General features: G+C 38.1%; 2 protein-coding genes across 2 annotated transcripts; one reads left to right on the plus strand and one right to left on the minus strand.

Moving 5' to 3' along the window:
* Positions 1-2897: 2897 nt before the first annotated feature.
* plvapb (plasmalemma vesicle associated protein b) lies at positions 2898-6656 on the plus strand. Its single transcript, XM_053634493.1, has 5 exons — positions 2898-3469; positions 3634-3700; positions 3796-4442; positions 4731-4868; positions 6014-6656. Exons 1-5 carry the CDS (start codon positions 3083-3085, stop codon positions 6020-6022), a joined length of 1248 nt encoding a protein of 415 aa, XP_053490468.1. The 5' UTR covers positions 2898-3082; the 3' UTR covers positions 6023-6656.
* Positions 6657-8951: 2295 nt separating this feature from the next.
* On the minus strand, positions 8952-26538 carry gtpbp3 (GTP binding protein 3, mitochondrial). Its single transcript, XM_053634492.1, has 9 exons — positions 25334-26538; positions 24911-25200; positions 23306-23392; positions 22916-23118; positions 18906-18978; positions 17228-17371; positions 14245-14410; positions 10243-10551; positions 8952-9767 (listed from the first exon to the last, which is right to left on the minus strand). The coding sequence occupies exons 1-9, from the start codon at positions 25381-25383 to the stop codon at positions 9536-9538; spliced, it is 1554 nt and encodes a 517-aa protein (XP_053490467.1). The 5' UTR covers positions 25384-26538; the 3' UTR covers positions 8952-9535.
* Positions 26539-27035: the final 497 nt, after the last annotated feature.

Here is a 27035-nt window from a genome sequence, read left to right on the forward strand (position 1 = left end):
CCTTTCTCATTTAAACCAAAAATTCTATTTTGGTCTCATCTGTCCACCAAACATTTTCCTAATAGTCTTCTGGCTTGTCCATGTGATCTTTAGCAAACTGCAGATGGGCAGCAATGTTCTTTTTGGAGAGCAGTGGTTTTCTCCTTGTAACCCTGCCATGCACAACATTGTTGTTCAGCGTTCTCCTGATGGTGGACTCATGACCATTGACATTAGCTGGGACTACGGCTGCTCCTAAGGCCATACAGACTTCATATAAATCCATAATGAACTTTTTCACACTAACTGTTGTTACCTAGATGTGGATGGGTTCCCTTCTGAGTCGGGTTCCTCTCAAGGTTTCTTCCTCTTAAAACATCTTAGGGAGTTTTTCCTTGCCACCGTCACCACTCAGTGGCTTGCTCAGTTGGGATAAATTCACACCTTTAATATCTGTATACCGTGTTGATATTTCTGTAAAGCTGCTTTGAGACAATGTCTATTGTAAAAAGCGCTATACAAATAAAATTGAATTGAATTGAATTGAATTAGCCAATGTGAGAGTTGCTTAGAAGTTACCCTGGGTTACATTGTGACCTTGTGGACTATTACACGTCTTGCTCTTGGCGTGATCTTGGAGTTGGTCGACCATTCCTAGTGAGGGTAATAATGATCTTGGATTTCCTCCATTCGTACACAATCTGTCTGAATGTGGATTGGTGGAGTCAAACTCTTTAGAGATGGTTATGTAACCGTTTCCTTCCTGATGAGCATCAACACCTCTTTTTCTGAGGTCTTCAGAAATCTGTTCCTGCCATGATACACTTCCACAAACATGTGTTGTGAAGATCAGACTTTGATAGATTCCTGTTCTTTAAATAAATCTGGGCACTCACTCACACCTGATTGTCATTGCATTGATTGAAAACACCTGACTCTAATTTCACCTTCAAATTAAACTGCTAATCCTAGAGGTTCACATACTTTTGCCACTCATAGATATGTAATATTGGATACTTTTCCTCAATAAATAAATGACCGGGTATAATATTTTGTCTCATTTGTTTAATTGGGTTCTCTTTCTCTACTTTTAGGACTTGTGTGAAAATCTGATGATGGTTTATTTCATATTTATGCACAAATATAGAAAATTCTAAATTACAACAAGAATATACCAACATCTTTGTGATATACCCGTTTTAAGGAATAAAACACGATGGGGTGTGCTGTCATCGGAAGACAGAATGCTTACACCACAAAGTTCATCAAAAAATTAAGTGAAAACATTCAAACATTTTAGGGGAAAAAAGAAAAAAAAAACTTACAGTAACCTGGTTGCATAAGTGTGCACACCCCTAAACTAATACTATATTGACACACCAATTGATTTTATTACACCATTCAGTCTTTTTGGGTAAGAGTCTATCAGTGTGGCACATCTTGACTTGGCAATATTTTCCCACTGTTTCTTACAAAAACATTCCAGATCCATCAAATTGTAAGGGTATCTCCTGTGCACCGCCTGCTTCAGGTCACCACACAGATTTTTAGTTGGATTCAGGTCTGGGTCTGGATAGATCATTCTAAAACATTGATCTACTTTTGGTTAAGCTATTCCTTTGTTGATTTGGATGTATGCTTTCGGTCACAGTCACGCTGAAAGGTGAAATTCTTTTTCATCTTCAGCTTACTAGCAGACACCTGAAGGTTTTGCAGTAAAATCAACTGGTATTTGTAGCTATTCAAGATTCCCTCTACCTTGATAAAAACCCCAGTCCTGACTGAAGAAAAGCAGCCATAAAGCATGATGCTGCCACCACTATGCTTCATCATGGGTATGGTGTTCTTTTGGTGATGTGCTTTTTTTTTTTGCATCAAACATACCTACATATTTGGAATTATGGAATTATTATACCTTTTTTTAATTGATCTCATCAGGCCATAACACATTTTGCCACATAGTTTGGGGTGGTTTATTTGGGCTTGGATGTTTTTTGTGAGAAAGGGCTTCCCTCTAGCCACCCTACCCCAAAGCCAAGACATGTGAAGAATATGAGAGAGTGTTGTCACATGCAGAGAGTGATCAGTACTTGTCAGATCTTCCTACAGCTCATTTAATGTTGCCGTAGGTCTCTTGGCAGCCTCCCTGGTAAGTTTTTTTTTTTTTTTTTGTCTTTTATACATTTTGGAGGGACGTTCTGTTCTTAGTGATGTCACTGTGGTGTTCCATTTTCTTTATTTGTTAATGATGGCCTTAACTGCGTTCCATGGTACATTTAAAGTTTTGGACATTAAACTTTTATTCCCCTCTCCTAATCGACTCCTTTCGACAGTGAGATACCATGCATGCTTTGTAAGCTCTTTGCGGTCCAGGGCTTCAGCAGTCGCATGAAACCAAGAAGATGTGAAGAAAATCCTACAGAAACAGCTGTTGTTTATTTAGGGTTAATCAGAATAATTTCATTGATGACAGCTGTATGATAATTACTTTTGAACATGAGACTGAATGTGATTGGTTCATTCTGAACACAGCCACATCCCCAATGTTAAAGGAGTGTGCACACTTATGCAACCAGGTTATTGAAACTTTTTTTTACTATTTTTCCCTAAATATCTCTGGTTGTTTTTCCACTTTATTTTTTTATACGCTGTCATTTCACATTGAGGGTGGAAAAAGTTCTGACATGGTTTATCTTAGTTTCATTTTTTTTTACATAACATAAACCTGCCATTTTAACAGGGTTGTGTAGACTTTTTATATCCACAGTATGAACCTGACTGAATGTTGTGAATATGTCCACATTGAGTAGCCTAACTAGTTAACAGTCATATTCTGTGATAGACATGGGGAATTGATGAGGTGCGCTGCTCTGCATATCTCCACAGCACAGTGTGAAGTAGAGATAACCACTTAGAGGAGGGTCAGGAAAGAGCTGCCTTGCAGGATGTGGACGGCAGCATGTATATAAGCACTGCAGCGATGCAAAACCTGGTAGTGTTTACATGGCACAAATGTAATTGGGAAGCATTTATTAAGGCTTCAACTTCATAGTTTTGGAGACTTCAACGATTCATCTTGGCCGACGAACATTTTTTGGCAGAGATGTACAACAACAATTACACCCGGCCCAAGGTGGCATTGAAGGCTCAGGACATTCGCAGATCGAAGGGAAAAAGCTGTGGGTATTATTTACGCATCATCTTCTTCTTCTCTTCACTGATACAGTCTCTGATCATCGTGAGCCTGGTGCTCTTCTTGGTGTATGGACAGCCAGCAAAGAGTGCTGATGAGAAAAGGGTGGAGGAGCTGGAGCTCAGTTTCAGCAAGCTTTCGTCGGACAACACTAACCTGAGGAAAGAGAAAGCCGACCTCATTGCCATGCTTAAGACAAAGACGGCAGAGAAGGATGCAGCTGATAAAAAAGTGGTGAAAATTACAGCAGATTTGGATGCTGCCAAAGTTAATAACACAAAATGTCTGCAAGCACTAGTAAGTCTTCATTCATTTTGGCTTACAGCAAAAATGTCTTGACATACTGCAAGTTTCTTACATTTTGAGAATGTTCTATTACCATTGCAGAAGCAGAAGGATGAGATAGAATTAAGTGTAGTTGCGTGATCATTAAAATCAGTTGTTGTTTTTTTTTACCACAGGCTATTTGTAATAAACAACCTATAGTTCGGTGTCCAGGCACATTTCCATCAAGCAGTTCTACAAATGGTAAGTTTTGACTGCTCATTACAATTCCACTGCATTAAGAATATACTGTGGGCTCAACTTAAAAGTATCTGAAATCCTAACCCTTCACTTTTCAGAACACGTGAGAACCTTACAGATTCTCTTGGACCAGCAGAAATCTCTGTATGGAATTCTCCAGGCCAATTTCAGTCAAACGGTGCAGAACCTCAGGTTCGATTTGGACAATGCAATAAAAGATAAAAATAAGCACGAGATGGCCATGATCAAACTGAAACAAGAGAAGGATGACCTGACTTCTGAGCTTCAACTTTACAAAAAGAAGTGCAAAGAGGATTTTGTGATGTCGCTGCAAGGCATCCAGGATGTCACAACTGCCTTCCTCGCCAAGATTGACAACCTCTTCCCTGACACCTTTACCTTCCACCTCACTTGTTCAAAGCAGCAAGAACAAATGCAGAAGATCCATGCAAATTGCACAAACCTTTCCCGGCAAGTAGAAGACAAGTTCCAGAACTACCTGAACTCAGTTGGCGATAAAGTCTCAGCCCTTCAGGCACGGAGCAGCCGACTGGAAGTTGAAAACAAACGTCTAACGTCTGACAATCAGAACTGCAGCCAGAGTCGTGCTCAGGATGCCGAGAAGTGCTTAAAACGTCTTCAGGAGGCCCAGGAAAGCCACGACAATCTGATGGAGTCACAACTGAACAGATATAAACAACTGCTCCAGGAAAAGCAGAGGCTGGACGCTACATGTATAACAAAGGTAAGAAAGCCTTGAGCACTGAAGAAAAGATGCAACAGTAGTATCAGTTCGTCTGCTAGCAAATGTTTGCAGGTTTTTCCTCTGTCGTTTAGCTGTAGTAGACTTTAGACACAAAGTAAAATGTCTACGACTACACCACAAGTTCAGCTGTCATAACCTTATTAGACTTTTCAAATGAGCTGGATGACTGTAAACCTTTTCAGGCCTATTTCGTTTTTTAGTCATCTCACCAAGATAGCACGTCATGTTCATCCAAAGCTTAGCAAATTATCATCATTTGTTTTGCAGCCCCCTGTACCAAAACCGAATGGACTGGATTCTTACATGATATACGGACAGTCGGCCGGGAATCGGCTGGGACAGATGGGTGTCCCTGGATCACACACTGCAGTCCAAAGCAAACCAGGCAGCAGTCAACCACCAAAGGTACATAGCTACAGGTTTTCTTCTTATTGTTATTGTCTAGACTTTTTTCAACTGCCATAAAGCACTAAATGGCCCCGTCGGTCTTGAAGACTCACCCATGGCAGAAAAATGTCCGATCTTTAGAAAGTTGTGACACCTGAGACGCCAGTAATGCTAAATAAACATCGATCAGCAATTAAATGTATTTTGCCATTTTTTTCACCATTGCATAAATTGAATAGTCAAAATGTGCTTTTTACTATTTTGTCTTGCTTTTCAAAGAAAAAATCAATTACAAAAACTACAATTTCAAAATATTTATTTAACACTGATCATTTTTTTGTTCATTCCTGCAGGCATAGGCTACCAACAAGGCACAATATAACTTTAAATAAATAAATTAGTAAAATATTTCGATGTGGTCATCTTTGAGCCCCCCTTGAATAGCCTATGTTAGGCCTATAACTGACTGCTGAAAGAATGTATCACTCTGTAGCCTACAACTAAAAAGTGCATTAAAAAGTGCATTGACAAGAGTGCAAAAAATGGTTCTATTGGGTTCTATACAGCTAATTATATTGGGGATATATACCGCTCGCGTCCCTGTACACCTCGCGGAGTATTATAGTAGATATAGGATTTGTCTGCCTGCCCTTAAATAAATACGTCTTTACCTGCTTCCATACTCTACTCCCTTACGTCTCGCGACGTGACAGAAACAAAACAAATGCACAGTAAACATCCGAAGAGCACGTAGCTCGTACACGTAGCTCGTGCATGCGCGAGCCCCCTCATCGAGGTTGTGACATTCGCGCGTCTCACTCTGGTTGCTAGGCTATTTGGTCGCGTCATCAAACACGTCATTGTTCGGTCAAATTTATTCGGCCTTTTCACTTATTCGGCCGAACACCGAAAATGCTTTTTTTTGCTATTTTCGGCCGAATAATTTCGGTTGCCGAACATTCGGCGCATCCCTAGTTGTTACTATAGAAACGTATCATTTGAGTTTGAGTTACAGAGCTGTTCTGCTATACAAAATGAAACATAGTGTAATAGCATGGCAATTCATTGAGATTATTGAGATTTAAGGGTTCGAAGTCTACAAAATAATCAAAAATGTACATGTGATTTGTGATTTGTCCTCAACCTTTTTATCTCTTGCACAGACCAGGTGAGGAGTAAGGAGCAAGGAGCGAGTGACACACAGTATATTTCTACTCCAGTCCAGTCTCAGAAGAACAGCTCAAAATTTGGGATTTTGAGGTTCTAACTTTCATGAGCTTAAGGTGAATTGTAAAAGTATTTGATGTGTAGACATTAATACTACTGTGACAGTATGAATCAGTTGAATGTATGAATACTCCATTGTACAGGAATGTATTTTCAGTTCTTCAACAGTTGTACGTCAAACATGACGGTGACTATTTTGTGAAAAATAATAAAATAAATAATAATAATTTTTTTTTTTAAAGTATAAAGTGTCTCAGGGAAGACAGATCTGGCCGAATAAACTTCACTGTGAACTTTACAGTAGAATGTAAAATTATAAAGTTATACTGTTGTTAACAATGCAAGCTTACCATTTAGCCTTAAATATCCTGCAAAGGCTGGGGTAAAAGCAATCCGAACAAGAGCCAGTTACACATGTTGTATTGTACATATTTTCTTGATATTAAAATATTTAAATATGTATGTTCCTGTATTTGTTTAAAGCATATTCATCTTCAATCCTTGTTTATTTTCTAAATCATGTGACTTTGTAAATACTATTGAATACAGTTGATAAAATAATAAATCACAATTATTTCATTACAGAATCATAAAAATATTTGTCTACACTTGATTTGTCAGTGACCTGCACATAAATAAAATATTACAGAATTTTAGCTATTCTTCTTATGCTTGCCATATAATCACTACATAATTCATAACTGATACATGGTGTAATTTTCCAGGATGTTTACTTTATCTAAAACAGTTTGGATTTTGGATTTTGAAATCATGATGTGCTCATAACTGTGTCTCATATCTCACCAGAAAATACAAGCATTAAAGACCAGAATTCTATGCAGCAGTTATATGTGCATACAGAACATATTCACTCTCAAGTTATTTCTCTTTTTGCTGTGTTGCACATTAAGTATATAAGAATGGGATTTTCAGCTTGTTTTAAAGCGACTCTCTACATAAATCAAATTAAATCTATTATTTAGATGTCCTCAGAATTACTGAAAAAAATTGAATCTAAACGCTTTATTGAGACGTATTCACAGCCCCAGAGTCAACTTCATTGTCCTTTTGCAGCAATTACAGCTTTTTGTTGTCTTGCATGTGTCTCTCTGAGATTTGCACAGTTTGATTTTGGCATTTTCTTTCATTCCCCAATGCAAATTTATTACAACTCTCCTAAATTAGATGGAGAATGTTGGTGGACAGCAATTTTCAGGTCATGCCACAGATTTTCAATTGGATTTAAGTCTGGGCTTTGACGCTCACTTTGGACTTCAAAAAGGAATAGATAAAAATCCAGTTCTAATATACTTACATTTGTTTTTGTAATACAGTTTAAAAATAAACAAGCAAGCAAATAAATAAATTATCACTAGGGGGTGAAAAATTTCTGGATGCACTGTATCTAAACCAGAGTCATGAAACCACAATTTTGCATAATACTCCCATTAGTCACTTTAACAGTAAATTGCTCAGTATGATTAATAGACAATATCTGAATCATTTTTAAGTGAAAGTTTTAAGATTTAAAATTAATTCTGCTATATTATTTCTTGTTTGCATTTTTACTTCGCTAAAGATGAACGCCACCCTTTATTCAAGTACAGTACACCACAGTCACTCTCTTAACTTTTGTTGTTAGTAACTATATTTGTATAACCTTAAACATCATTCTTAAGGAACACGGATGTCAGTTCATTCTTCATCCTAGGACCAAGGACCATCTGTTTTATGAATTGAAGTACAGTACATACTTTGCTTGCAGAAACTGTGTGGTGTGATTTGTGAGACCTTCTAACCTCTGTTAAGTCCTGCAGAGGGCTGAACACAGCATGACGTCATTGCGATGAATAGTAGGAAAAGGTGAGGGTACAGCATGCTGCCTTAAGCGCCTTTCCATCGTGCACAAGGCAATGCCATCAGAGCGGTGAAGAGTTCAACAAAGGAGCATAAATATTTAAATGAAGGTCGGATTGACAGGAGAACAAAGGCCTGTGGGAGCCCCCATTAAGCTGTTTGCTTCCTCTACAGTCGAAAGATCATCCAAAACGTTCGCTTGAATCAAAAAGGCATACGTAGCATTTTCATTTAACCCCTAAAATACCAAAATAAATACTTCCTATCCTAAGGTGAAAAAATAAACTATTATGATAAATACCTACAACTTGGAATGCTGTAACTGTTAGATCGTTTTCATTGTTAAATTGGATATTATTATTATTATTATTATGCACTTTTTAAATCCCCTTTGCCATAATTCTCATAAACATTTGAGTCTTGTGTACAAATCTGCTTCATATTTAGCCTATTTTGCGTATTGTGTCTGACACTACATATGTTTATCATGTTTACATTTTCATGGTTGGCATAATCCAGAGCGATTTACACAAGTGCTTGGAAGTCTTTATCAATAAATACATCCTGTTTACAAAATGATTACACATGAAGGGCCTGTTTTTGTGGTATTCACCACTTCAAATGTCTAAATGTGTTTAATAACTCCCAGTTCATGAGTTGTGGAAAAATCTACGTTTACATGCACATCAATATTCCGATATTAATCGGAATTTGGCAATATTCTGATTAGTATCGAGTCATCGACCCCCAAAATTCTGATTCCCACCCCTTGAATATGCCTGTTTTAATCGGAAATTTGTTGCATGTAATCACCTTATTCAGAAAATACACTGAAAGGAGATCTATGCGCCCACTAAGAATTGTGGGTGCTAACAGATGCTTAGCTGTCGGCTAGGTATTTAGGAATGGCAACCCGGGCATACTTACAACAACCACGTATACAGGAATACTCCGATGCCTGTACGCATATAAACATCGTATTCGGAATATGGCTGCAACCCGAATATAGACCTGAAACGAAACGTGATGTGCATGTAAACGTAGCCAGTGTCGATATTGCTCACTATGGCAGTACCCCTCAAAGTTGGATTTGTACTCGATGCTAAGCGCAATTACAATGATGTTTTGGTCATATGGAGTCTTTTATTAGTACTTTACCAGCACATTTGAGGCAAATTTTTCACAAATATTTGCTCTAATGGTTTGTATGAAACACGTGCTAACTAAATCACAAGCATAGCGTCCATATTTCTCAGTTGCTTAGCAACGGTGTAGCAGAAGTATTCTTTCAACTTTCTCAACCACTTGAGCAGCAAATAATAAGTTCACGGTCCCCTCTAACAAATACAAATTCACAAGTTCTGCTTGAATACACCATAATAGTACTGCTTATTTTGGGATTAGTTTTAAATAGTTTAATTTGCTCTTACTAGTGAAATCTTACCAAAAAGGCTGGATACATCTTCTTTTAAACAGCAAATAGTACCACAGCTACTGCTTTAAAAATTCTGAACCACATAACATCATTTGGTGTATTTAAAGTGGTTTAAAATGGTCCGCCAACATTAAATCAGACATAAGGACTGTGAACAGTGTTGTATTTATTTCCCAATGCAAAAATCTCTAAAGATCACATCCAAGATCTCTTCAGTGCCAACCTTGCCAGTGATTCTACCCAAGCAGCTAAGGCCTAATCGCAGTCCCTCTGCGGCCAGCGCCAGGTCCACATCTCTGTACTTATGATATTGACTCAAGGCCTCAATGCTCTTTTGCAGGTTAGTCCGATGGCGGGTCTGAGTTAGACTCGGGCTGCCGACCAGCGGATCCGCACACCTTGGAATAAAGGGAGAAAAGGGAGAAAAGGGATGGTATTATGTGTAAGTGAAAGCTTGTAGTTGGATTACGTTGAGTTAAAATTTTATAAACATGGCATGTGCACAAGGTTTTAAATTCAACGATATTAATCCAGTATAGAAAACACAAATTCATTTTTTTGGCAGCAAAATCCAGATTTACAAATTCAGAGTCACACTTTCAAAACATTACATCAATAACTGAAATGATGAAGATCAACTCCGTGTTCAGAGCTAGTGTTTTGAAAATATGAAAAACTGAACTTGAAAAACTTGAATTTTTCATTACCCCTTTGCTGCATGATGTCATTATGAATATACAGAAGTTTCCACCATAAGCAAGGTTAACCTGATATAAAATAATATTTTTTAAATATTTCCATTCAGGTTATCTCATGTGCAGATCCAAATCTGCATAAAACACAGGAACAGAAACCTCACAATGCTTCACTTACATTGTCTTAACTCTCTCCTGCAACATTTTCAAGAAATCAGTCAGTCCTGCTCCGGTACTACACGACAGAATACTGACTGCAGCCGCAGTAAACAGGTCACTGAGGGCTCTCTGGATGATGCTCATGTGTTCATTAGGCAAGAGGTCACTTTTGTTAATGATCAGGAGACACTGCTGCACGTGACCCTGCTCCATCTTTTTTGGCAGCACACTGTTGAGGTAGTCGTTCAGGAAACCTGGCACCATCCGAGGCTCCTGAGGAAGCTGTGTCGAGTCGACGACCACCAGTGTCAGATCTGCCACTTCCACCCTATAGACAGGAGATAAAAAAAATGCTTATTCTTTCTAAAACACTTCTGCCTTGTCGATTATGGCTTCTACTTACAACCTGACCAGTATGACAACTTTATCACCAAAAAGATACTACTTTTAATAACTTAAAGATCCTAGATCCAATATGATCTATTTCACACAGATGTTGTTTGAGGTGTTACAGGCAAAGTATCATATTCCTAAAACAGACTTCTTTAAATACTTGCAGATAAGACACCTTGCTCAGATTAGACATGGTAGTCTCAGTTTGAAGACTTCTGACTTTTTGGACAACTTTTTTCTTAAGAAGGCTGAACATGAATAATAATTTAAAAAAATTGTTGGCCTTTTTTTTCATATTTGGACAAGCAAACATTTGATCATCTTTCAAACAGTGCGTATTAATGAAATATACACTTTATCAAATGACACACAAAACTGACATTTTGTAGTAATTTTCACAATTTAAATGAACAAAAGAACACATACAACAATGATTGTAGCATTTTAACCTTGGATGACACACTGCTCCTTGCTGAAGTGGACACAACAAAACACTTATGTTCAAGGTTGGACGTGCAAATGACTAAGAGAGAACGTTATTCTTCCGGTCCATAAGCATATTTGTTGTGCACAGTGCCTGTGTAGAGCTTAAAGGAAAACTCTACCCTGGAACACATTAAATGTGTTTATAATAAAATATTTGTGATGTGCTTAGCGAGCATGATACTAACTTGTTGGTTGATGGCGTATGTGTTATTGCTGTGAGAACTTAATGGCTGTGTGCCAGACTGACGTCACAGGGGAACAGTGCTAGCAAAGTTACAATGTCGTTTGATAGAGAGGAAAAAAAATCAGTTATACCAAAGATAAAGGAATAACGATCAGGTTTTGCTGTTAGCTCCTATAAACAAAGATTTTCCAGCAATGTTCAAAGTCATGTAAACAACTAAAATTCGACTCCTCAATCCACAGAATATTCTCCCAAAAGGTTTGAGATTCATCAAGGTGTGTTTTGTAAAAATTCAGATGAACATTAAATGTTCTTCTGGGTTAGCAGTGGTTTTCATATCACCACTCTTCTACGGATGACATTTTTGCCCATTGTCTTTCTGATAGTGGAGTCATGAACAGTGGCCTTTACTGATGCAAGAGCGGCCTGTAGGTCCTTTGATGTAGTCCTTGGCTCTTTTGTGATTTCCTGGATGAGTCGTTGCTGTGCTCTTGGAGGAATTTTGGAAGGTCGACACTTCTGGTATGGTTCACTACTGTGCCGAGTTTTTCCATTTGGAGATAATGACTCTCACTGTGGCTCTTTGGAGTCCCAGAGCCTTTGAAATAGCTTTGTAACGCTTCCCAGACTGATGTATTTCAGTCACCTTCTTCCTCATCATTTCTGGAATTTCTTTCAACTTCAGCAGAGTGTGTTACTGGGTAAGATCTTTAAACCAACTTCATGCTGTTGAAAAAGTTCTATTTAAGTGTTGATTTGATTGAACAGGGTTTGCAGTAATCAGGCCTGGTTGTGTCGAGTCCAGCTGAACCCCATTATGAATGCAGTTTCATAGATTTGGGGAATTAGTAACTACAGGGGCAAATATATTTTCACACAGGCCCAGTTGGTATTAGATAACTTTTTTGCTTCAATAAATAACATTATCATTTAAAAACTGTATTTTAAGTCATTTCCACCGCGAAGTACAAACACTATAACTATACAGAGAACTGCATAAAGAACGCTCTCCAAAATTCACATCACTGAAGTCTCTACTTCCTGGTCAGGGAGCTGCCGAACAAATCTCACTAGCCAATGAGAGTAAATCGCTGTTAAACCCCACCCACACAAGAGGTTTGTGCCAGAATGAACGTAAAATTGTGGAGTGTAAACGAAACCTTTGAAAGCGTAAACAAAAACTCTGGCAGTGCATTCATAAATCATGAAGAGCGAAAAGAAAGAATTTGAAGACCATGTAAAATTCCACTGTTTTCAGTTTCGGTGTGTTTTTCTTCTCTCGTTGTATAGGTTTGTCCGTTTCTTGAAAAGTTACGTTTGATACTTCTGGCACTAAATGGATTAAATGAATTAAATGTAATTCCATTATTTACCAGATGATAATCACAATGGCTTTGTTGGAGGATGGCAGTATCATGGAAGTTGAAATTTGGAAGCTGATCTGTTTGAGTGTAGAGATGAGAGCTAATTCCCATCATCAGCGTGTAGTTGAATGGCATTTTAGATATTGTAGAAAAGCATTTACCAAAGTGAAAATAGACCAACATGCAGATGAAAGTTTAAGGCAAAAAAAGTCTATTAATTTTCAATTTTGTTATAAAATCCGCTCTTCATCTCCCTCCACTGGCTTCCTGTAGCCGCCCATATCAAATTCAAGGCCTTGATGCTCACCTACAAGACCTTGTCTGGAACAGCACCCTCCTACCTCAACTCTCTCCTGATGGCTTACGTTCCCTCACGCAATCTGCGATCGATTAATGACCGATGCTTAGTAGTGCCTACTCAGCGTGGCTCAAGGTCCCTTTCCAGAACCTTCACACTAACTGTTCCTCAGTGGTGGAATGAACTTCCAACCTCAATCCGGACCACAGAATCTCTCACCATCTTCAAAAAACAGCTAAAGACCCACCTCTTCCGTGAACACCTAACTAACCCAATAAAAAACAAACAAATGAAACAAACACCTTACTCTGGCTCTTACACCTCTACTCTGTGCACTTTGCTTTTCTAGAACTCAATTTAAAGATCTTGTATTGTAGCACTACTTGTATTGTTCTCCTCTTGATATACCACTTTGCTTGTATTTCCTCATTTGTAAGTCACTTTGGATAAAAGCATCTGCTAAATGAATAAATGTAAATGTAAAATAAATCTTGGACACCATTGAAAATATATTCATTATAGGTCATTATAAGTAGATTTTTCCTTTCATCTTGATGTCTTAGTACCAGTGTGTGTAATTCTGTTAACCCCTACATGACCCCCTCAGTGTGTGTGCTTCAATATGTCCCAATAAATAGTTTGTTTGTTGTTCACAACAGCAGTGAAGACTATTCTTCTACAGAATATTGAAAGAGACCTCATCAGACCTTACCAGTGCTTTCATGGTGTGAATTCCACTAATACCACTAAGTGTGTGGAATCTCAAAATCAACTGATTTTATCAGGTAGTCACAAAATATGTGCATCATAATATGTACAGGTAAACGCACTGCATAAACGTGATTTCATTAGATTACAGTCAAATAAAGCTACAACCTCTAACCCTGTGTCGCACCCTAACCACTCACTGTATGAAAGATTCTATGCAATGTTTTTAGATAAATGTGCATTTATGGTTTCCCCTCTGTCAATGCTACAAAATATACGCCTAGTATACCTGTACTCTCATCTTTGCTTTCTTTTTTTTTTAATTATTAAAGATGGATATCTATTACATAAACACCGCATAATCTATACTTCCATTACATAACAATTTAACAAAGCAGAGCGCAGGAAATATACCTGAGGTGAAATTTCAAAATCACTGTATCCACTCACACTAAGGAAAAGCCAAAGAGTTTGCTTCCTTCCACCGGCCATTTTAAAAAATGCGCCATATTTATAAAATGTCAGTGTGTTTAAATTTGACACAGTGTTGTTTATATTACTCACCATTTTCCCACAAGCTGTTCTTACCTTTTCAGGGCACGCTGGACGCCCTCTCGCTCCACGCTGTCATCTGTCTCCCTCAAACCTGCCGTGTCACTCAACAGGACCGGAAAACCTCCGATGTCCAGTGGCGTCTCCACAACGTCTCTAGTGGTCCCTGCTATAGGAGACACAATAGCTGCAGGACGTTGGCCTGTGGTAAAACACACACAGAGAGAGAGAGAGAGAGAAACACATAAGGAGAATACTCATACAGTTCTCATATATACAGTTTCCATATACAGTGTATATGTGAGTGTGAGATTTTTACATGTACATATCTTAATGTTTTTGTTTGTTTTCTTAAACACTATATCCCAGTATTAATGACAAAAACAAAAAGAACAAGCTCTACAAGTCTGAGCCGGACTGGAAACAATAACAGGAATAAAACTGAGAACTAATGAATGCAGGTCACTCAGGGCAGGAAACCCAGCGATATCCACACACCCTGTCCTGCACCCTTGCTCCTGTCATTACTGAACTATGTGCCAGAGATGGAAAACACTATGTACACTGATTAGATAAGCTTCAAGACCCTATATTATTATCATCATCATCATCATCATTTATTCACTTCCTTCAATGTTTTCAATTAATGCTAAAAATAAAAATAAAAACTTGAACAGCATCATTTGTTTTTCTTTTTATTCCTCAGTTTACTTCCAGTAACTTAGTAAATTTACACTATACTATTTACATAGTATATCATAAAGGCAGCATATTTTAGAAAGGTAAAAACCTTAAAATGCTCAAAAGTATTTATATATTTTTTTATAAGCATCCATATATAAATATAATAAACTAGAAAAGAAGAGGCAACTGGAACAGCAGATAGAACCTCACATTGCAGTCCATTTTATTCTGCATGGATAAGCTGTTTTTGAGCTGCCTATGCATTTTTCGAAACTCTCCTGCTCGTTTACAATGTTACAGAGGCAGAGGAAGGAGATGTGGCCCGAGTAACTGCTGCCTAGAGTTGTTATGTCTAGTGATATTTCAGACACAGATTTATCCAAATAATCCCGAAAAAGAAACTTCGACCTACTTCATAAAACAATTGCAGGATTTCACCTCTAGACTGAGAATCGCTTGTCTGATATGTAAGGAAACACGTTTACAAACCGATGATGCTTAACATTTCTCCAACACGTCACAACAGGACGTTCGTCTCAAGTACAGACAGTGACTCATTTGTATATTTCACAGTCCACCTTGTGACATTTCTGCCAAATGACTAATGGGTTAAAGACATCTCTAAGGTTAGCCTTTAGACAGAGTAGTGTGAGAACAGTAGAACTTGTTCTTCATACATGGAATAACTCATTGTTCAGCCGCAAATATCTCCAAAGCGGAAACATGGAAAAATAAGATGAAGATGGTGGTCTTCTAAATAGTTTGGAGGGAATCTCTGCATAATTACCATCCGGCTGTCGTCTCAGCCAGAGCAGCTTATTGTTTTAAACTTCATAGACAGGAACATGAATAATATTAATTTCTATTTCAACTCAATTGATCTAAATCTACAATTCTCAAATTCCCCCAGACCTTAGTTGCAATCTGCAATGTGCTGCACCATCTTATATTACGTAATAAAAGATGTTTCCATGTGTTTAGCCTTCTGATCTAAATCAGTTTTAACTGGCGGGTTGGAAAATATGCATAGCAGAAGCAGAACTTTGTATTTCACCAGTCTTCAAAATAATTACATTTTGTGAAATTATAAACTCCAAAAGTTGTGATAGTAGTGACTATAATTCATAACTCATAAAGGTCTGTGGTATTTGAATTGGTATGATGTGTTAAGTCTTGTAATGACTATGCGGGGCACGGTGGTTAGCACGTTTGTCTCACAACTCCAGGGTTCGATTCCCACCTCCGCCCTGTGTGTCAGGAGTTCCCGATGTGTGTGCGTGTTCTCCCCGCTCTACAGGGGTTTCCTCCGGGAACTCTGGTTTCCTCCCTCCATGCATGACATGCGATGTAGTGTGATTGGCATCTCTAAATAGTCTATGGTGTGTGAATGTGTGTGTGATTGTGCCTATCCGTCCAGGGTGTTTCCCCGCCTTGTGCCCCAAGTTCCCTGGGATAGGCTCCAGGCTCCCCGTGACCTTGTGTAAGATAAACGTTACAGAAAACGGACAAATGGATGGACTATGTTCGGAGCGTAAGCACGGTACCATTTAAATGAACCACAGTGTGGCCATTTAACCAAATTAAGCAAATGTACCTGGAGTTGAAAAAGTGAAAGCGTAGATAATATGCCAAAATTTGTCTCAATTAAAAGTGGAAGTATCTTGCCAGAAAATGTACTCAAGTGAAAGTTTAAAAAAAAAGCTGCTTTTAAATTTACTCAATGTTTTTAACTAATGTTTCAGTAACGTGATGTTTTCACGTAAACACTAACTTTTACTGATGTATTTAAAACCATTTTAAAACAACAACGCTTTATCATATTTGTCAAATGCATATACTCATATGCAAAGACCAATGCTATTTAGTCTTTCTCATGAATTAATCTAAAGTAAAACATCGTGTAAATAACCAAATTTTACCATTAGCTAGAATTTGACTTCCTCTCTAGCCGGTTAAGTTAGACAACATGTTAACTCAGACACATTGTTAGCTACAGCGCTAACTACATTCTGCTACAGCAGATGACGATTTGGCATGAGTTTTTTCTACACTGATGGACTTGATTGGATGTTAAACTGAAATGATTGGATGCTAAACTTAATCTACTGGATTGATATATAGCATACGGTCATTGGCTTTGTATTTGTAAAGATTACACTGAATGTCCAAAAAAAAGAAATAATAATAATAAAACGTCTAAAAAATGTTGGAAATGTAATTAAGAAAGAGTACGAGCATTCAATTTCAATAATACTCTAGCAAAGTATAAAAGCATCACATTGCAACTAAGGAAACCAGGCATTTATGTACATCAATACCACAAACTGCTTCTTACACAGTAGATTGAAAAGGCTGCTCTTGCCCGCATTGGTGGATCCTGCGATCACCACATGTACACCACTGCGCAGTCGCTCGCCTCTCCGCTCATCAGAGAGATGCGTCTGTATTTCCACTTGCAGCTTGGATACTGCCGTGTCCACTGCGTGGATAGAAATAAAAGCGCTGCATGAGAAGATTAAACATCCAATTATGACAGTTTTAATGAGTCAGAATTGTGGCAGGTGTTCTCAAACTAGGGGTCGCAATCCCACGTGGGGTCGCTTGATTTACAAATGGGGTCATAGGAGAACCTCAATCTCCTCTTTTGTTTCATGCATTTATCTTACAAATTCATATTAGAAACACTGAAGGCAGATTGTGTGTGTGCGGTAATATTTTCAAATGTTTTTGGGAGTCACATTCACATTTAAATGACTAGGGTACATGTTACTTATCTTGATCTTGGTCCTTCTTGTATTGTGTCTCAAAACGGCATACTCATGTATTATTCTAGACTGTTACTGAGTGCTAACACTACTTTCATATGTTTGAATTTTAAAAACCTCTCACGTAGCCTTCAAACCTACCGAAAGGTCCGTTTCGTCTACCAGTCTTCTGGATTATGAAATACTTTTGAATGTTAAGGTCAGAGTTTTCGATTTGAGACGCAGCTCGTGACGTTAATCATGATGATGGCGGAAAGCTTTAAAGAGAAACAGAGTTTGTCGGTATGTTTAACATTACTGTGCATGAAATCATGAAAGTTTACAGTTCGTCTGGAAAACCTTCGAGAGAAAGTTTGACGGAACGTGGCGTCTAGCGAATGCAGCTTTTAAATCTTCCAGGTGTATATAAGATTCGCAGACAGGTGTGTGAACAATGCTTCTTGCATTACTACTACTTCTGCAAAATCATGTGTCAAGTATCAACCAGGTTTCTCTGCTTTTCATCACACCACCACGGCATGGTTAATTTTCCTAGAACTACACAACAGACTAGTGATTCAGTGCAGATTCGTAATATTAATTACTTTGGGGTGATTTTTGGATCTGTTGTGAACTTCAGGTATTATTTCACACGTTTTTTTTTTAAATATTGAACGGAAATGAAACTTTAAGCCAAATATCATTTGAGTCGTTCAACCCCTTTTGGATAGTAGTGTAGTGCAAATTAAATTATAATGTGTGTACTATCAACTGCTGTTTTTATGCCAATTCTTATATGCCAGTGCTGTAGCAAGCAAAATCTTTTAAACTTCAATTCAAAGCCAGTTTCCTTTTGCACTTCAGCTTCTAGCCACTGCCAGCCAAGCTGATGTCACTCAGAGGAAGGAGATGGACTGTGACAGCCTTGTTCCTTGACGCACTACAAAGTCCCAAAATTCTCTTGAGAAACAGCTCACAACACAAATACAATGTGTCTCTGCCTAATACAGATGCAAAGGAAATGATAACAGGTACACTGAGCACATGGATATGATAGTTATTTTGTATTACAAAAAGCTGCTTTGAGACTTTCATTTGTCAATTTCTCCATGAGGAAACTAACATTTCAGCACTTGGACTCCAATACTATTTCCATGCAGTGGATGTGGAACAGACTCCCTGGTGCAAACAGGAAGTTTCTCCATTCTGTACTCGGAAAATGAGCCTTAAGTGTTTTGTTTTGGGTTTTTTCAAGATTTGGAGACGCACCTTGATTTAAGACTCCATCCTCTATGAGCTCACCCTCACTGAAGTCAATGAAAGCCTCCACGTGCGCTAAACACTGCAATTGAACGAAAAACATCTCGTTATGGTCCAAAATAAAAAGCCGCGTGTGATTTCCTTATCCTCACACTCCAAATTTGTAAAAATCCACCAACTCATAAAACCAATTAAGACCCTTTTCCCTGCAAATAAGTGTTCACTTTTTATAAATTTCACTTTGACTTTTCTTTAGGTAGAATTTACCCCACATGAACACTTCTGTTTCTATGCCGTGGTCATTGTGAGAGCAGAGAAAACTAACATACTGGCTTTAATCATCACAAGCTAAAGAGCTGGACTATATCCAAATGGTGGGATGTTTTTGCAGACCTCCCAGGAAAGGTTGGGAAACACAAACAAAAAAAGATTACACAATCCTAAATCACAACCGCTGCCAACAACAGCACTGTAACTACTGCTTTTTCTGATTATTTTCCACATCACCCAGTATATAGCAAATCATTTATTCATTACAAACTAGTCTACATAGCTTAATTAATTATGACATGCACTACTACCTTTTAAAGACTCCAAGCCCCCCCACCCCCCTCCGAAGTGGGTACACAATCCAAAATTGTAATTATTTTACCTTCATACCAACTAAGAAAACTTTGGTACTTCTTATCAGGACACTGAACTGATTATCAAAACTCTCCAAAGCTTTACAACATTAAACTTCAATCATCTGCCTATATATATATATTTATTTATTTATTTTATTTTTTTAAAGCCCTTTAGGTGTCAAGTCTCAACGAGTAAACCTACTTCTCAAAGATAATGCGATAATATTTTAAGTCACCTAGATAAATAATAAAATAAAACGAATAATATATAAATAAATAAAAATGTGACTTCATTCAGTAAGGCATTCTGCATTTCTTTTGCATTTGTTGGGTTGATAACTAAAAGGAAACTACTTAGTAGTCAAACAGTGCTCAAATATAGACACATCTAAAAGACTTAAGAAAAGTATCCATGTTCTTATTCCAAAGTGTCCCCAGGCCACTACGTAATCTGCAAAGGCACCAGGCAGTAAATTTCCTGCAGGAGTTCTGTTGGACCACTCAACATGTGTGTTTTGGAGTTACACAATTCTTCTTTACGAGACCAGTGAGCCACCCTGTCACTCAAGTCCCTCAGGAACATAAGAGAGTCTGGTGTACACCCATGGCAGGATTTCCTGCCTGCCGAGCTGTGCTCTTCACCTACTGAACAGTTCTGGGTAAGATCCAAAACACAAACACAAACAGGCAGGAGACAAGCAGAACACCACACACACACACACACACACACACACATATATATACAAAACCAGCTACTTTTGGGGGGGAAACCCTGAAATAGTAACAGCTTTACCTTACGGAAGCCCTACGCAGTCATGCATTATTAATTTTTTTCTGTTGTTTTCTCATGATCTCGACTTAATTTTCTCGTGATCTCGACATAACAAAAAGTTGTTTTCTCACAACGATGTCATTTTATCCAGAGAAAATCTCCGGCTTTGTGAATGGGACTGGTGTTACATGCATATTGGTATCTTCTCCATCATCACTGTAATAATTCCCCGCTGTAGAGATGGACTTTATCTCCGCATTAAGAGAGAGGGATGTGTGTCCCCTTCTCAAGTGTGGGACACTAATGTGGAAGTCGTCAGTCCTGCAGGGATGAGGTGTTTTTGTAGGCCACCACGGAAGTTAGCATCACCCTGATTCCCTCCACAAAAATCCAATAGGATTTTTCCACTGGCTTTTGGATTATTGCAGAAAATAAATTCTGTGATCAACAAAAGTTTATGATTCTTACATGTTTCATTCATTAAGATAAGATTCATAAGATTTTAAAGCCTAATTACACTCGCCAGAAGTAAAAAGCTAATGTTAAGCTATAAACGAACTACACCACGGTCGCATGACTTCAACGTCACCACCGATACGCTTCCGACAACTCTTTCAATCTTTATTTAAAAAAAACAATACAATTGGAAAATACTATAAATTGATAAATCTACAAGTTGGGAAGTTTGAATTGCGAGTGCGAGTATAAACACAACGAGGCTGTAGTAGATGAGTTTTCCTCTTCGGCGTGATGACGTTTAATGTCCCCAACAACCTCTGTAGTCCCGTTTAGCCACGTGTTAGCAACCGTCTTTTTCCAGACATGTAAAAGCTTTTTAAAAAATCCTGAGTGGGGTATTACTGATGTATTTTATGGCGTAGTATAAAAAGTGAACATATCTTGAGCTTGTCTTAACTGCAGACCTTATTTCAGGCATTTAACCAAAAAACCCACTGACTTCGGGATGATGGATGTCCAGTACACAGGAAAATTAAGACGAGATCACGAGAAAACAACAGAAAAAAAATTAATCATGCACGGCCGCTTAGGGCTTCCGTATTACATTATTTTAAAACTACTTTTACTTTTTTTTTAAAATATATATTATACAAAGACATTTTAATGTGTGCTCCTACAAACATACAAGCACACTTTCATTCTTACTGCTGTTTGATATGTTATTAGAAACACTGATAGTTTTAGTCCGACACCGCCACCTGTTGTTGGTGTATTAAAATATCAGATCATGAACTGCAAAATGCATTTTTATAAAACATAAAATACAGGGTGTCCCAAAAGTCTCCATACATAGAAGACGATGTTTCCCAGCACCACGTTGGTTGTGTCTTCGTCAGTGGATGTTTGTGGGCGTCCACTTCTCGGTCGGTCCACAACACTTCCAGTCTTTTCGAATTTGTTAATAAGTTTGGTAACAGTGTCATGTTTCCTGTGCAGCTTCCCGGTCCAGCCATGAGAATGATTTCAATACGTTCTTCTTTTGTCAAAGGCTTGCTTAAAGGCTATCTTAAAAATACATATATATAATATAAACTAAGTATGAAAAATTTTGGAAGACATTTTGCTAAAATATGCTCATTTCCCCCCTATCTATGGAGACTTTTGGGAGACCCGGTAGTTCTGATTTTAAAATCTGATTGGCTGATCTTCATTCAAAGCTGGTGTAAAATCCTCAATATAGGCACACTTGTGAACATCACAGAAATTGAATTCTGTGTAAATGCACAAGGTTTTAAGCCAAAAAAGCTGTTACACTAGGGCCACTGTTTCGTCAAATGGAGTGCGCTAATCCTTGCCCATTATGTTGCAACCAAAGTTAACAAACTACATTAAACTTGCATATGGGGACAAAATGTTCATTGCAAACTTTATTAAAAAATGAATCTAAATATTTATTGAACACTGGATTTTATATATATATATATAAAAAAAGATGCCGTTATCAAAGGTAAGGCAGTTTTAAGCACTCTGCTGTGCACTGTGTCTAAGCACTCCCTTACCCATGATAAAAAAAATCAGTCTCTTGTGGCTCATTGCTGCACAAGACAACGTGAAACAGAAATACATGTGCAATTTTTTTCTTCCCCAACATGATATACTGAATTTCCAAGGCAAAGAAAATATTTAGGTGAATGTGACTGGATCAGAACCTGACCCAGGGCTTATGAAATGTGGTCGTGGACATACCTTTGCTGTTATCATTTTAATCCTACCTGTCACTATCACAGGATGCAAAAAAGTTGCTGCACATTAGGGACAATTAAATGTGATTATTACTGATGTCTTCTGTACAATCTAACACAGGACAAGTGCTAACAAGGGAAAGAGGTCAGTTCTGAATTCAGGTTGTCTTTAAAGATGTGCCAGTAGTGTTAGCAGTATTCAGACTGGGCCACTGAGATGTTACTGATACTGAGGTTCCAGAGAAGTGCAAAAGTTTCTACCCCCATGGAAAAATAAACCTTTATTCTTGAAAAAATTCCAAGCATAACGTGCGTCAAAAAATAATATACTAAACCACAGACACACGGTCTTTATGTTTGAACAAGGATACCTAATAACACACCTGACTCTGTTGTGTGGTCTTTGGAAACATTACATACATGCTTAAGCTGCTGACTCCAGTCATTGTAGAGGCGACTGAGGTCCCCTGCCATCTGCCGGAGAGCTTGTCTCCTCTGAGCTTCCGTCTCTGCATGGATCAAATCCCCCAAGCCCTCTACTTCAGTCAAATCCAACTTTCCAGCATGGAACGCGCGTCGGGTAAACTCACCTGCCTCGGCAGGCCTCAGTCCAGGTAGGCTACCTAAAATGCAAATACAAAAAAATGGAGTTTAAATATCAACATTAATTACCTGTTATTGCCATCTTGTGGGTAAAAAGGTTCACAGCACTCAGTCCACAGAAAAGCCCACACTTCCGGTTCCAGCAGCATTTCATTCATCACACTGCATTAAATCCTATGAACGTTTCATGAAAGATGAGAGTCATACCCAGGGCTTGTAGAACACCATTAATGACAGCAGGTCCTCCATGTATGTGAAACTCAGCACTGTCCTCTCCAGTGAAACTGTGAGGGCCTGAAGGAAACCACAAAGTACATAGTTGGTCAACTGGCCCAGATGAGAAATGTTTTAATGACGTTCACGTCATGCAGCAAATAATTTTTGACCAACATTAACCCATGTCACAACAAGCACTCACCCGTGTTTTAAATGCATATTTTAACTGCATAATTTATGTTATGATTTTTGTTCAAAACATGCAGCCCTACTATGAGGTGCATGTTAAATCAAGAACGGAGCTAAAATGTCAAGTAACACTGGCTTATATATAATAATTCATTCATACAGTTAAGTGCAAAAGTTTGCATAGCCTTGCTGCAAAACTGCCATTTAATGTGAGTTTTTATGTTCCTTTATTATAATAACCACCACCACCAAGTCCAGTCCTTCTTGTTATTAATTTGTATGCATAAAATAACCTCAAAATATACTTCAAACAGGAAGGAAGCTATTGAAGAAAAACTAAGCGTGGACTTTTAGGACAGCACGGTGGTACAGTGTTGCCAGATCACAGCTCCAGGATCCCTGGTTCAATCCTTAGCTTGGGTTACTGTCAGTGTGGAGTTCTACTTCATAAAAATATACCAATAGGTGAAATGCCATCTATAAATTGCCCCTAGGTATGAATATGTGTGTATGGTACTGGTATTCCAGGGGGGTGTAAAATTTTAAGCAGGATGACCGGTGTAAATTGTTATTATTTTGTCTTTTGGGAAGCATGTAAATATCCTATGAAGCTTCTTAAGGGCAGTACTAAATTTAAAAAAAAAAAAAAAAAGATCTTTAATATAAAAAATAATAAATTACACCAATAAAATAATAAATTACACCAATCATCCTGCTCAAAAGTTTACACCCCCCAGGCTCTTAATGTATCGTGTTGCCTTCTTGAGCATCAGTGAATGTTTGCAGCTTTTGTAATAGTCGTGTACGAGTCCCTCAGTCGTCCTCAGCGTGAAAAGATGGATCTCAACATCATATAGCTGTTGGAAAGGGGTCAAATATACAGAAGATGCTGGAAAACTAAAGAATGTGCAGGACCTGGAGGATTTTTCTGAAGAACAGTTTAACTGCTCAGGACAAACAAGGGACTAATGAACAACTCTCACAAAACGACACACGGTATTAAGAATCGAGCGTATGTAAACTTTTGAACTGTTTCATTTGTGTAAATTCATTATTGTTATTATTGTGTCTTGTGGACTATGTGTAAACATCTGTTATGTGAAATAGCTTATTGAGGGCAGAACTAAATAAAAAAAAATGCAATTTTTATGAACCCTATTTTTTTTATTATAAATTATTTATCATTAATTATAATCATTTTCCAGATTCTGCATGGTGTAAATTTTATTTAAAAAATTTTAAAAAATAAAATAAAATAAAATAAAAAAAGACCTCAACTATATAAGGTGACAAAGATTCACATAAGCATGAAGCAAAGTAACATTATATTTTGTCCATAACCTGCAGCAATACAACATCCCAGAGGATGAAGTCTTATCCCCACACATCACGATCCTGATCACGCACCTGGGAACCACAGGATAAGGCCCCGGTCCAGCAGCTCCTTAGATGCGGGGTGTGTGATGTTGCGGAGGAGCGCAGTGCGGGGAGTCAGCGCGCGCTTCAGGCCGGTCAGAGCGCGCACAGCTCCGGTTGCATCTGGTCCGCTCACACGCACCACTGCTACTCCACACCGACCTCTACCAGAAGACAACGCGAAGATCGTGTCCTCAAAGCCAGGGGCAGGTCTACTGCACACGGGTCTAACAGGGCAAGCCCGACCAAAGACGACAGGACACCTGAGGTACACTCGTGGCCTAGGGAATTAAACATGTACATTCTCCATAAGGTTTATGAAGGTGCTCGTCATCCGGGGGTTTTAACGTCATAGCGATCGGACTTTTAAAAATGCATAGGCTACTATAAATCCGATCGACGGATCTCACAAACCTTGTGACATTTTTATACAGGGCAATCCTCCAGCAGCCGGCAAGCGCCATGGTAGGCGTCTGGTATTTCTGTTAAGGATGCTATATGCTTAAGATTAAAAAAATACAATATACGAATGTTATTCTAGTTGGAGCACTCATAGATAGATTTAACACTGTGTCACTTTTTAGACTGAATTACAACTCTAAATACATGTACCAGAAACTACAAAAAAAAAAAAAAAAACCATCCAACACATGCACTGAAAACCCGTCTTCCCGTTTAAAATCCAATGAAGTTGCTGTTGTTTTGTTTTTTGTGAATTTCATTGGTCCGCGTCGCCATGACGTTATTTCTAGACAGCTCTAATTCGTTGTTAAATGCCGTCAATCAAATTCAATTCCCGCCTCTGTGCGTCCTCATAAAGTATCCGTATTGACACTTCAAATGTAAATATGGACAGATCCGGTTCTTTAGAAAATGAATATAAAAAAAGAAAGAAAGAAAAAACCCTACAGATAGTATCTATGGCCTTGCGAAGTCTCTTTTTAAAAATACTTAATAACGAGGGCGTGTCGTCTCGTTTATTTTTTAACAATTCATCAATTTATTAGTGTTACTGTCTGATAAATTCATACAAATATCTAATGACATCGTGATTCCGGTACAAATTATTTCTTTTATTATTGTTACTTGGAAATAAGCTAAAAAGTTGTAACCCAACATGTACAAAATGACTTTACAAAAAAAATTAATCAAAATTTTTAAAAGTAAGAATAGATAATTAAAAAAAGAGAAACATTTTATCTCGTTTTTCATCCCATGGGTTTGCTTACATTAATATCATGAGGATTTATTGCCAAAATAAAATATTATGAACGGGCTACAGGAAATAATAGCCTACACCAAGCACCTGGGCAATAAAACACATGAAGGATGAGCTGGGAGAACAGCAGGATCCCAGAGCTCATTCAGCATGGTGCACCTCTCTGCAGAGGTGGTAAGGCATGAGGATGGTGAGTAAGCAGAAATTATGTGGCTTGTCTTCCTCTCAGCAGTGAGGGGAGGGTTGCTTAGTATCTACACAGCAATAGGGACAGAAATATGTATGGTCCTGTCTATAGCTAGCAGTTTTGAGCATGATTTTAGATATCCAGTCTACTGCATGACTATTGCCACATAAAGCTCCTAGTGTTATTTTAGCCTTACAGTAGCATTACACTGCACGTGCAGTCTCTTGCCATAGTGCTGCTGTACAGCAGGTTGATAGCTCTTTTCTTCATACAGTGCTGTGAAAAAGTATTTGCCCCCATCCTGATGTCTTCTGTTTTTGTGTATATCTCATACTAAATTGTTTCAGAAATTAAAACACAATCTAAGATAAAAACAATGGCAACCTGAGTAGACACAAAATACAAATTTCAAAATGATAATGCTATTTATTGAAGCAAACAAAAACTTGTCCAATACCAACTGGGCCTGTGTGAAAATATATTTGCCCCCTAGTTACTAATTTCCCAAATCTATGAAACTGCATTCATAATGGGGTTCAGCTGGACTAGACGCAACCGGACCTGATTACTGAGAACCTTGTTCAATCAAATCAAGAGTTAAATAGAACTTTTTCAACAGCATGAAGTTGGTTAAAAGGTCTCACCCAGTAACACACTGTGCCAAAGTTGAAAGTAATTCCAGAAATGATGAGGAAGTAGGTGACTGAAAT

Source organism: Ictalurus furcatus, chromosome 10 (genome assembly GCF_023375685.1).
Source record: "Ictalurus furcatus strain D&B chromosome 10, Billie_1.0, whole genome shotgun sequence".
NCBI lineage: Eukaryota > Metazoa > Chordata > Actinopteri > Siluriformes > Ictaluridae > Ictalurus > Ictalurus furcatus.

Coding starts and splice junctions, on each gene's coding strand:
- plvapb (XM_053634493.1), top strand. CDS start 3,083: ATGTACAACAACAATTACACCCGGCCCAAGGTGGCATTGAAGGCTCAG. Junction 3,470..3,633: donor CAAAATGTCTGCAAGCACTA/GTAAGTCTTCAT, acceptor TTTTTACCACAG/GCTATTTGTAATAAACAACC. Junction 4,443..4,730: donor ACGCTACATGTATAACAAAG/GTAAGAAAGCCT, acceptor TTTGTTTTGCAG/CCCCCTGTACCAAAACCGAA.
- gtpbp3 (XM_053634492.1), bottom strand. CDS start 25,383: ATGGCGCTTGCCGGCTGCTGGAGGATTGCCCTGTATAAAAATGTCACA. Junction 14,411..17,227: donor CAGCCTTTTCAATCTACTGT/GTAAGAAGCAGT, acceptor GTTTTACCACAG/GCCAACGTCCTGCAGCTATT. Junction 9,768..10,242: donor CAGGAGAGAGTTAAGACAAT/GTAAGTGAAGCA, acceptor CTTTATTCCAAG/GTGTGCGGATCCGCTGGTCG.